The sequence below is a fragment of the Clupea harengus genome, chromosome 21 (genome assembly GCF_900700415.2).
Source record: "Clupea harengus chromosome 21, Ch_v2.0.2, whole genome shotgun sequence".
NCBI lineage: Eukaryota > Metazoa > Chordata > Actinopteri > Clupeiformes > Clupeidae > Clupea > Clupea harengus.
In genome coordinates this window covers 5,773,329-5,785,435 of record NC_045172.1, presented here as the reverse complement: position 1 = coordinate 5,785,435, position 12,107 = coordinate 5,773,329, and the positions used below count along the sequence as shown (strand labels likewise).

General features: G+C 44.7%; 1 protein-coding gene across 1 annotated transcript; it reads left to right on the top strand.

The window, feature by feature from the left end:
* Positions 1-695: 695 nt before the first annotated feature.
* Positions 696-9,615, top strand: dyrk2 (dual-specificity tyrosine-(Y)-phosphorylation regulated kinase 2). Its single transcript, XM_012818885.3, is given in 4 exon segments — positions 696-1,279; positions 2,011-2,141; positions 8,153-9,203; positions 9,206-9,615. Coding segments are annotated over 4 exon segments (1,614 nt in total). The 5' UTR covers positions 696-1,239; the 3' UTR covers positions 9,598-9,615.
* The last annotated feature ends 2,492 nt before the right edge of the window (positions 9,616-12,107 follow it).

Sequence of the window (12,107 nt, the reverse complement as noted above, 5' to 3'; positions counted from 1 at the left end):
AAATGTTGTCCTGAATGAATACACATAAAGAATGTAGTGAAGTTCACAAATAATAGTTTTCTTACATGTACAAACAGGAAGACAATAATGTATTTGAAGACGGCTATCATTATTGGACTAGATGCCAATTTTAAAGAATAATCTATAGACTACCCTTATCTACTTTTTGTGTAAATCGTCGTTTTGTTTGTTGTTTCTATTTAATTTAAAGGAATCAAATTACAGTAGTGGTCTACCTTGAGTAGTTCAGCAGTAGTAGTACTGTTATAAGTAGTAGTAGTAATAGTAGTAGTAGTAAAGATGTTGCAAGCATGCACTGGAACTCAGTATATACCAGGACTGACTGCAAGGCAAAACTCTGCCCCCTGGCGGAGCAGCTTTCTCTCACATAGCAGCTCTGATGAAACACCGAACAGAACACCTTGTTCAGGTAGCCGAATTGTTCAAAATTGATATAATTCTTATTCTGAGCAAAAGCTTCATCTTGCTTGAACTGGAGTAGCCTACGTACGAAATAGGCCGGAGAAACTTGTTCCGTAGAGTTCAACCTGATGTGAAATTAGCCATATCTACACTACATTTGCTCAACAAAGTGCCACTTTCTTAATATTGCTTTATTGCAGTTACGTCCCTGTTGTGTGTTTTTGTTTTTACACGTGAGGTTTTGCCGTGTCTTGGGAAACAGAAGGCATCACATGGCCCAATGAATAATGGGAGGGTTAATCTCGTGCATGGGACAAATGGGACTTTCGGACCCTCCCGTGGAGTCACCGTGCGTCGCCAGCTTAACAACCGAACCAACCACGTTTCACGCTCTTTTCGGTGGTAGAGAAAGAGAGGTGGAAGCGAGCAAGGGCTGATAGATAAGCCAGAGGACGACACCCAAACTGGTCGACCGTACATTTCTTAGTAGTGGCGAGAAAATGCAACGGCTGCCATACGAATGCGGCGGCTGTTGAAACACCGGTGCCTAGAGTCGTTGCAGTTTGGATTCTTTTCATTTTAGATTTGTTCCTCTTTCTTGAAGGGTCGTGTATTTTGTTTGTTTCCTGCGTTTCCAAGCGATGGTGGCAACATTTCGGGAGGTGTTTGCGGAAGCTGTCCCAGTGTTTGCGGAGCAGGTTGAGAATGCAAGTCTGGATGTAGCTGATTGGAGTACCAGAGTTGGTGATCAGAGCGCGGAGGGGGAGGAGGGGAGATTCTGAAGGGGGTTTTTCTGTGTGTGACTCTTGAGCGGCCATGTTAACCAAGAAGCCCTCCGCTGCCGTCTACTCATCTGGTAAGGAAGCTAAAGCCTAGAGCCAACAGGGCAAAGAAAATGATAAAAAAAAATAATAATGATATGGCATTAGTGCTCGTACTTAATACTAGACTTTGGCTTCGGATTTCGTTTTGATTTATGTTCAAACACATTTGTGTTTCATTTTATGCCCATTTCGCGTATGATTTTGTTGCAGCCGAAGCTGTTTGCGAATTGGGCATGGTTTTTGTGGCCATTCTCCCAACCCTCTTATTTTAGTCGCCTGTAGGCGATTGTAGTTTTCCCCAAATAGACATTGGTAAAGAATGTCAGGTTTGGACAAGCGCAATTTTAATCATCTATCCGATAGAGTGAATCTTGCAATACCGACGGAATCAGTAGCGCTTTGGTGTGCTTTCGCTAGTTAACAGTTCCCGTGAGTTCCAGTAGCCTAACATGTAATCATTTTTACCGAAACTACACTGTAGGGAACAGATGGTTTTACATTTAAATTGACATAACATGCTTCTGTAGACGAATAATGTTTTGGTTTATAAAGTATGCTAGATACATAACGTTACATACATACCGTCGCCTATAGGCTATTTACACCTAAAACGACCCTCTGGGCTCCATAAAGGGCGTGCTGATGTGCTATAGCATACTAATGTCATGTATACAGGACTAGCTTTAGGGTTGGGTTGTTGACTGCATTTCCTGGCAAACGATTTAGTAGCATTAACGCTTCGTTTTATTCTCCCGATTTGCAGGCAAAGGGGGTGAGATCTGCCAGCTAGAGTCTTCCCCCGGAATCGGCGTCGGGGGTCTCCGGCCCGCAGTAGGGACCGACCCGACATCTCCAGTCACATTACCACCCCTCAGGAATACCAACTCGCTAACAGTAAGGACACATTAGTTTCACGATTCTAACAGCGAGACGGTCTGTTCTTGGGGCCCCTAGCAGGCGGTCGGTAAGCTTACTGATCGCCGAGACTATGGAATCATTCACATATGTGTAGCATGGCGTAGCTTGTCTCATAGTACTGGGTTAGACCATGGACTGTTGTGAAATGGTCGCATTGTTATGGTTTTGTGCTAATTCTGTGCATGTCAGACGAGTTTCTTTGCTTCATGTTGAACGTAGAGCGCTGTGTAACAAGTTGCCACGGTCGTTGTCACGTGGGGTGTACATTTTTGGCCATAAAGCTTACACAGCTATACACAGACGGCCAGACTTCTTTGTAAACTTATACAATCTCCACCAGGAACTTATCCTATACATTTCAGAGCTCTTCGGACTTTTGGTTTGTGTCGGGGAAGTTGTGTATGTGTAGTCCGAGGCGTTTTCCATTATTTTGTTCTGAATCCGTTGGGGCACCGTGCACACGGTGGAAACCAAAACGTACAAATGCACGCTCGACTATGGGAATACCCCAAACACACACGCGCCCGCGCACACACACAGACTGAAATCAAGTTTGCAAGTCTACATGAAATGTACTATGTAATTTAACTTTTTAACATTGCAATAGTCTACTGTAATCACTTCATCAGGGCTGTTTGCTACGGCTAATGCATTGTGTGGAGAGGTTTCGATGTGTGGGGGATGGGTAGAAATCCAAGCAGTCGAAGTAGAACCGTGAGGCAGGGTTTGTGCTTAGCGAGGTCTCCTATGCTTGAATTGTATACCTAATATATCTGCAAGCTGTTGGTCCATGCTTTCGATGAACCACTAATTAACACAGCCAAGCCAGTGTTTCCAACGCAATGTCTATGTGGGAGTAGGGTAGGCTATGTCGTGTGTGCGTGCCGACTCATGAGCGGATGGTGTCTTTTGAATCTGTAGAATGGTACTCCTAAAATAAACCGATGTGTGATTTCGTGAATGCATCGAATAGATTTTACACGCTATCTAAGCGCATTTGGACCACGGATTTTTGCTGTACTGTACTTGGATTGATGCCATTTGAATTCAACCTGGCTGCATGTAGTCCTTTAAATATCCCCTCAGCCTAATGCTGGTATATTTAGGCATGGAGAAAGCCTAAGCAGGTTGAGTGTGGTAGCTTGGAGGCCTGTATACGTTTAGAAATGCACCAGTGCAGGCCATTGATGTCAACGTGGAGGAAGGGGCAGTCTGTTTTTGGCTGCGGTTTGCAAATGGGACCACCAATACAAAAATAAACACGACCCCCTCCCCCTTCTCCACCCCCATCAATAGTCATGTGCGGGTCGCATTCACATTTCACGCATACAGTTAACAGTTATCTTGACTCTACATCTACCTCCTTCTGCAGACGCTGTTCTGTCTGAACGTCACAATTTTAAGAGCAGTCCTAAGGTGTGGTTACTGGAAAATTATGTGTTGCAGTATAAGGAAGAGGCAAGAAGAAAATCAATCAACCATTACACATCTGATTCACGGGGAGAGGACAACATGAGTCACTGGCTGGGTGAAGAAAAAAGTTATTCAAGGAATGTAGGATGGATGTTATGTATGGGCCTTCGGATGTTTGGATTGATCCTTTACTTTGATAGTCAGTGTTTTCGTTTTTCCCCTCAGAGGATACTACAGCGGTGTTGTTTAGCTGCGAGAGAGAGCTGTGCGGTTTGACACAGTGTTGTAAATGCAGCTCCGACCATTTAGTTAATCTCCTACACCGCGGTGAATGTTTTCATTTTTTGGCTGCGAAATGGCCTCTGACAAACGCTGGACTTAATCACAGATTAGTCACTGAAACCAAAACATTATGTCAGAACGATCCAACATGGAGATCTGCACACACATGAAGAGATCAATCTGGCACTCAGTCACGTTTGACACATAGCGGCTCCTCATGCCATTGAGCCGTGTTCGTTATTACAAACTACCAACTGCAAAAGTAAAACAACTACAGAGGTCGTAATAATGACACGACTGGTTATTCCCTTTGACAATCAAGCTGTATTTGGCAATAGTCCCAGCTGTTAAGTTGCATTTCCATGCCTCTACAAGATCCCTGCTCTGTGCCATGCCTCTGGCTTGCCTGGGCGTCTGCTTCGGGCACCGGGCTTGCAGGCTCTGGGCACTTGATACCATAGACACGGGGCCATGTGGGTGGTTATTATTATAATAACCCTCCTCAACTCTGCTGCAGGTCACTGCGTTCATCCACTGGCGGCGGGATTTGGGATGTGCCGTCCCAAATGGACCATATGATCAGCCTTCCTAGCAGTGCCATTTGGCAGCCTGAGGAAAAGGTGTTTTGGGAGAATGTTTCACTTGCCGAAATTGGGGCAAACGGTAGAGCATAACCCCACCCCCAGGTAACCCCTCACCCCCACCCATATCCGCTCCATGGTAGCTCAGTGGGGAGATGGAGAGGGTAGAGGTGTTTTAAAAACAATTGTCACGCCTGCAGCATTTCTGTAGAGCCCTGTGCGCGTCCTGTGTGTGCGTGTCTTTTGTTCGTCTCCAGTTGTGTCCTCGGCAGCTGTTACCATGGACGATGCCCTCTCTGTGACCCCCTCCCCCAATTCCCCCCAGTAACCCACCTGTCTGTGATGCTTCTGAATTAGCTGGCAGAGAAGGTCTGCTAAGAAGCTTTTAAAAACTTGTATTCTTGTATTTTTTTTAATATATTCTCTGTTCAGCACTTGCCCTAGAGTCTTTTTAATGTTACTGTTATGGGTCTAATCTCATAATCTCAGTCCGAAGTACAGTCATCCATTTAGAATAATACAATGGTTCATCTTTGGAAATGGTTCCGAATAGATATCAGATGACCTTTGGTATGAAAATGGGACACACTGATCCAATAAGAGAACCGTTGGATGCCAATTTTTCACAGTTAGAAGCGTTGTGTAAAACCAGGTTCAACAATTTCAGCAAAGACGATAAAAGCCTGTGCCATTTTATGGGAAGCTAACTAGCTTTTGAGGAACAGCCCTCTTGTCAGATTAGTGTTTGTTATGTTATTTGTTTTTGCATATGGCATTATATAAGTTACTCTGTCAGCAAAGCAGAGTAGAAAAATAGAATTTACTTATGATTGCCAAATGCCAAACAAATTATTGGGTGGATGGCCGAAGATGATGTAATGGCTTTTAAGTTGCAAACCCCATAACATTACTAAGCTATCATTATGAAATGTCCTTTGCAAACGGTCCTTTCAGCTAATAATCAAACATAAAGACTAGCCAGTTTGACTTGCAAATGAAGTGGACACATCCTAATTAGAAGTGAACGTCTGTGTGTGTTTGTATTTAGGAGTGTAAATATAAAACAATTTAGGTTTTGGCCTTCATCTGTTGCTTGTACTTAAGCAAATTGCATGCTCATCAAGGCTCAAATGAAAAAAAAAAAGCATTTTTAGACATCCCGCCCCTTCCCCAAAGTGGCAAAGCATCAAAAGAATCTGTGCACAGGTTGACGTGCCTGAAATTGCACAGCAGAGTTGTTTATGACCTAGCCTCTTTCATGGTTAGCTGCAAGTGGACATGGTGTACATGACTGGAAGAGTTCGAAGTTCACACAGAGGAGCATATATATATTTATATTTTATATATATATACACTTGTATAGTGCAGCCTGCTAAGCCTCCAGTATCTCAGCACCACATAATATGCAGGCCTTGTCTCAGCTCACTTTCCCTTAAAAACCAGACGGAGAGGTTAGTTGTGTGTTAAGTCACACAACAGCGATTGTCGTCTTATCGGCGGGTTTTTGGAGAAGTGTGAGCTTGATACTGCACTCAATCTGTAAGCAGAGGTGTGGAAACGTCAGAGTTCGCCATCTGGAGGATTAGAGTCTGAGCCTGAGTGGATCTGAGTGTGCCAGGCAGGCCTCTTGTATTGCCCTTATATTCCCAGCTCCGCGTCTGGATTAGAACTCCCTCTGTTTGCAGTTGTGTGTATGAAACCACTCCAGATTAGGAGAGGAGTGCTATTAAGTGGATTATGAACAGTTCCCGAAAAGGGAATTTGCAAAGTTGTACGAAATAATAATAACAGCAAAAAGACTTGATGCTAATCCATTAGGACACAAAGCTACATTGAGATCTGACCAAAAGTCGGGCAATTAGCGGGTATTTAAACAGATGGAAAATAAACATGGCGGGGGCAGGGCAGGGCAATGACAGGCCAGTTGTTTACACACGGAAGGGAAGGGTAGACGTCTGACTGGTGCAACAGGATGCCCCAGTGAAAACAAGCTGCTGAGGAAATCACATTATCAAGGAAGCGTGCATCTCGGAGGGGCGTGGGGGAGGGGCTAAAGGAAGGCAGGAAATGCACATCCAGGTCTGTTTGTTTGGAGATATGTCTTGTCTCTGTAAACATGAAAAAGTTTGAGTTTTGGAAAACCATGTCTGGGGTCATGGCTATGGAAAAGTCCACAGAGAGAAAAATGGGCTCTGAAGTTGAGAATACATTTAAGAAATGTAATCCAAAGATAATAAATACAATAAATAAATAAATAATAAAATAAAGGATGACAAAAAACACCAGTCTTTTCACTGCTTCTATTTCTAAAAATAGAAGATTAAATAATACATCAAAATAAGTGTCATTTTGCTGTAATATTTGAGACAGAAATCTTTATCATTCAAGAGAGTTCAAGAGAAAGAGTACACTCCCTATAAAAGATGGACACCAAATCCCTGGGACCAGGTTATGTAACATTCAAAATTAAATTATGTGAACATGGAGTGTAGTGTGTCAAGCATCCCACTGCTGCTTAAGTGTATTTATGTCTCTGAGGTCATATCTGTTGAACTGAACCGATCATGTAAGGACAGCCATTTCTGAAAGAAGTCTGTTGTCATAACAAGTGAAATAAGTGTGTTTGTGTGTGCGCACACTAGGCCAGCCATGTCTGTCCAGTAGTTTCTGTCTGTAGGTCGTGGCATGTAAAGTGAGTCTGCCCTTGAGAAAAGCAGAACTTTTTCATTGTCCCTCAACAAGCCATATTTGTCAGCCACTGCCTCACACGTTACTCAAGCCTTTCAGCGGGCCTCCATACGCCGTATCCTGGATGTCTTAGGGGCCAGAGCCTCGATCCCTCCTTCCTTCCTGTCCTATTCAGGGCAGACAGGCAGTGTGCTTGTTGATTTCCTTCCTTTTTCCCCTGGTGAAGGATTTTTATATTTGTATTCCAGAGTTTTGACTGTATGCTCTGAAGACAATTGCCGTGGTGGTTGGGGGAAGGCGTTGTGAGTGACGGCGAGGGGTAGGGCGAGGGCAGCTCGTTACAGTTAATCTAGGTGGCCCAGGGTGACCCACCAACAGCCGCGTAAGGGAAGGATTTTACCAGCGCACGTCAGAGCTGACCGCTGTTGGCCCTTTCCTGCTGTTAGCCGCCGAATTGTTGTGTCTGAAATGGAGGACACACAGCTTCATGAGGCCCCAGTTAATAAGACCTCAGTTTGTTACAGATAAGCAGGTTGAAAGTGTTTTGGCTTCAGTGTTTTTACCAAGTCCATCAACTCCCATGGTAGAACAGCTACTTTCCAAAAATAAACGTGTGTGTAGATCCCCCATAATAATGTGGGGAGAGGACCATGAAAGCGTGTTTCTGTATACTCCATTTATCTTGATTCTATGTTTCAGATGCTTTATGCATTTATTTACATCTATAGGTCAAGGGAATTGTTAACAAACTTGATAAAAGGCTTGAAACCAAATGAACAAGACGCATAGAATACAAAGGAATTCTGCTAAACACTGTATTTTCACCAGTCATTCAGTAATGCACATCATTTCTATATGCATTTTTGTAAATTACATCAAAGACTACACTTTTCATCCATATTACTTGGCATTGAAAAGCCTATTTTCCACATCCAGTGTTCTTTCCAGTTCTTTGTCCAGTTCATCAATTAATACTGTGATGAATCAATTAATTTGATTTCTATTTCTTTCTGTGTTTGCCAGCAGGTGGGAGGCAATAAGCACACAATGAATGACCACCTGCACATCGGGAACCACCAGCAGATTCACGTTCAGCAGCTGTTCGAGGAGAACAGCAACAAACGGACGGTGCTGACCACGCAACCGAATGGGTTGACACCATCGAACCGGACCGGTCTCCCGGTGCCGGACCGGCCTCAGGAGAGCAGCCAGTGCCGGCAAGGCAGCTCCACCTCCATCAAGTCCACAGAGAGCAAGCCCAAGGCCACCCCGTTGACACCCGACCAGTCCATGAAGCAGTACATGGCCAAGCTGTCGGCCTTCGAGCACCAGGAGATCTTCAATTACCCCGAGATCTACTTTGTGGGCCCCAACGCCAAAAAACGACCGGGGGTTGTCGGCGGTTCCAACAACGGGGGCTATGATGACGATCAGGGCTCGTACATCCATGTGCCCCACGACCACCTTTCATATCGCTACGAGGTGCTGAAGGTCATCGGCAAGGGCAGCTTTGGACAGGTGGTGAAGGCCTACGACCACAAGACGCACACACACGTGGCACTGAAGATGGTGCGCAACGAGAAGCGGTTCCACCGGCAGGCGGCGGAGGAGATCCGTATCCTCGAGCACCTACGCAAGCAGGACAAGGACTCCACCATGAACGTCATCCACATGCTGGAGCACTTCACGTTCCGCAACCACATCTGCATGACCTTCGAGCTGCTCAGCATGAACCTATACGAGCTCATCAAGAAGAATAAGTTCCAGGGCTTCAGCCTGCCGTTGGTGCGCAAGTTCGCGCACTCAATCCTGCAGTGCCTGGACTCGTTGCACAAGAACCGGATCATCCACTGCGACCTTAAGCCGGAGAATATCCTACTGAAGCAGCAGGGTCGCAGCGGGATCAAGGTGATCGACTTTGGCTCCAGCTGTTACGAGCACCAGCGGGTCTACACCTACATCCAGTCTCGCTTCTACAGGGCCCCGGAGGTGATCCTGGGGGCTCGGTACGGGATGCCCATCGACATGTGGAGCCTGGGGTGCATCTTGGCGGAGTTACTCACAGGGTACCCTCTCTTGCCGGGGAAGACGAAGGGGACCAACTGGCCTGCGTCATCGAGCTTCTTGGCATGCCCTCGCAGAAGCTTCTGGACTCATCCAAGCGGGCCAAAAATTTCGTCAGCTCCAAGGGGTATCCCCGCTACTGCACGGTCACCACCCTGCCTGACAACACGGTGGTGCTGAACGGGGGGCGGTCGCGCCGGGGCAAGCTAAGGGGTCCCCCAGGGAGCAAAGACTGGGTGACGGCGCTCAAGGGCTGCGACGATCCCCTCTTCTTGGACTTCCTCAAACAGTGCCTGGAGTGGGAACCCCCGCCCTGCGCATTGACGCCAACGCAGGCCCTGCGTCACCCTTGGCTCAGGAGACGCTCCTGCCCAAACCTCCCACGGGGGAGGAAGACTCGGTAAAGCGGATCACCGGGGGCACTGGTGGCTATCACGACTATCTCCAAATTACCTTCCCAATCGGGCTCGGCCCTCCAAGCTAAAGGACTAACCCTGAACACAATGACTGATGCGAATGGGAAATATTCAACAAAGGACAGTTTTGGCCCAAAATTAGTCAGCTGAGGCACATTCCTAATTTATTGTTTTATTGGGTTTTTTTTGTTTTTTTCTTCTAACGATGGAGATATTTATCTTCCAAGTCAGTTGGAAAGCTGAGCATTGCGTAAAAGCTGTGAGTTGGTACATCTAAAGTATAGATGAAACTGTTGCATATTTCACTACAGTTTTTGGTTTTTAGTAGCATTCTTTTCACGACTATAAAAACATTAGATTCAATTAGATTGGAATGGCCAAGTGAAAGGGAACAACATTTGAAGTTTGCCATCTCAGGACTGTGTGCAAGGCTGGCAATGTGTCAGCTTTCATACAACTGGTCTGCCACTTAAAAAGCCCTTGGCAGTTATTACAATCTTTTTCTGTAGCATAAGAAAAAGAAAAAGGCTGGTTGCAATTACATTATTTAAATATGTAAATGAATGGATTTATTTCAGTTAACAAGGAGTTACCTTTGGACTTTTTACCGATTGGAGTTGGGCTATGGGTTTTTAAAACGGGGTTTTAGTTGACTTATTGCAATGTGTGGCTAATCTTTAGCTATATGTGTTTTAGTCTTTTGTGTGTTGGGTGTGCAGGTTATGAAGTAGTCTGTTGTAAGGATGCTATTCTTTATGAGACTGGCAAAGTAATACAAATATAATGGAAATCGGAGGTTTTGACTGTTATGAGATGAAGTTTAGGAGACAGTGAAAATGTTTACATGAGACTGGTATTGCCTACAATTCTCTTGACATTCCCTACGTGACTGAAACAAGGATGGTAGAGAGTTCAGGTTCAACTTCTGCTCCTCTCTTGCTGTCAGATAAATGACGGAGAGGAATGGCATTTTTACCAGCAATGAAAGGAATGCATTTCAGCAGCAAGTGTTTTGTACGCAGGATAGGTGCTGTGAACATAAAGTCTAAAGGAAACATGTCGGTGCTTTTACCTTTTTGTAATGTGTTGGATATGTTTTATTTTTTCCAGACGAAACTTCTTTGTTCTTTGACCAGTTCTGTCTCTTGGCGAATGATTTGGAGTTGTGTGGGGGAGGCTACAGAATAGCTGGATGACGCAGAATAGGCTTTTACATTTGAATGCAGTGGCTGATGGAAAACTATTGAGCATTGCGTGTAGCAGTAGTAACAATTTGATTGTGATGTGCTTACACTCTTAAAAAAGGCAATTACTTGATTTGATGAGTTATTGGCTCCTCAGCAGAGCCCAGTGCACCTCTTGGTGGGAAGAGGATGGTTGAAGAGTTGTGACTTGATGGAGTGTCACTTTGGATAATAGCTTGACTTCTGTCATCTTATTGGCCAGATGTAGCATTTTTGATTTGCTTTTTTTTTTTTTTCTTCTTGTTGACTTGCTGAGCTGAAGAAGGGTTTTTCATATCCTCTATCCTTTTATGGGCTTAAAAGTGCAAGGCCAGAGTTAAGATTCTTAAATGTTTGTTCCCTTTCAAAGCCAAAGTATAATCATTCGTGAGGAATAATACAATTTAACAACAAAACTACTCCCCAAATAATGTAGAGCTGTATATTTACACCCCAAAGGTGTCATGAATTGAGAAGTTCACATTTCCTCAAACCATAAAAAATATCCCACATTGGCCATTTTCTGTTGTAGGTTTTCTTTTTTCTTTCTTTTTTGATTCATCATAGTGGTATTGATCTAACTGACTTGGGTTTTAAAGCTTTGAAAAAAGAGATGTTTTATTTATTTATTTCATATAATGTTTCTCAAAGAAGAGCTAATATAAACAGGAATAGAATGTGTGCTGTTGGCTTGGTAACCATGGAGTGACTTATGATGTAATGCACAAGAACTCGATTCTGCCACTACCTGGAGACTACACACAAAAAAGGAAAGAAGGCAATCATGGCTTATTCTCTTATTTTGTGGACATTGGAGGATGGCCGCTGGCATTGGACTTTCGGGGAGTCGGGGAGTGATGTCGGGCTGAGGCACTCACTCACATGGGCATACTTGCACCCTCGCCGCTGGTTGGCACCCTACCTGCCAAGCCCATACCTGCACACCGTCCAACGCGCCGACAAGTACAATGGCCCTCCTTGTTCCTCTGATGCACAGTGAGCTGCGACGACTGGGGAGGCGGTTTGTCCTTGGACTATTTACTTTTTAATTGTTGTTTTGTGGATTGACCGTAGTGGGGAGTTATTTGTATCCTTAGGTTTTTAATACAATGTGCCTTTGGTTATCAATGCCATTCTTTTTCTTACCCAACAGTAAAGCCCCCTTGACCTGCACACACAGGCATATTGAGATCTAGAAATATATCATGGTGATTTAAGAGCAACACCCAAAGACTCTCTCTCTGAGCCATGAAATGGTACCTGGGAGACAGAGGC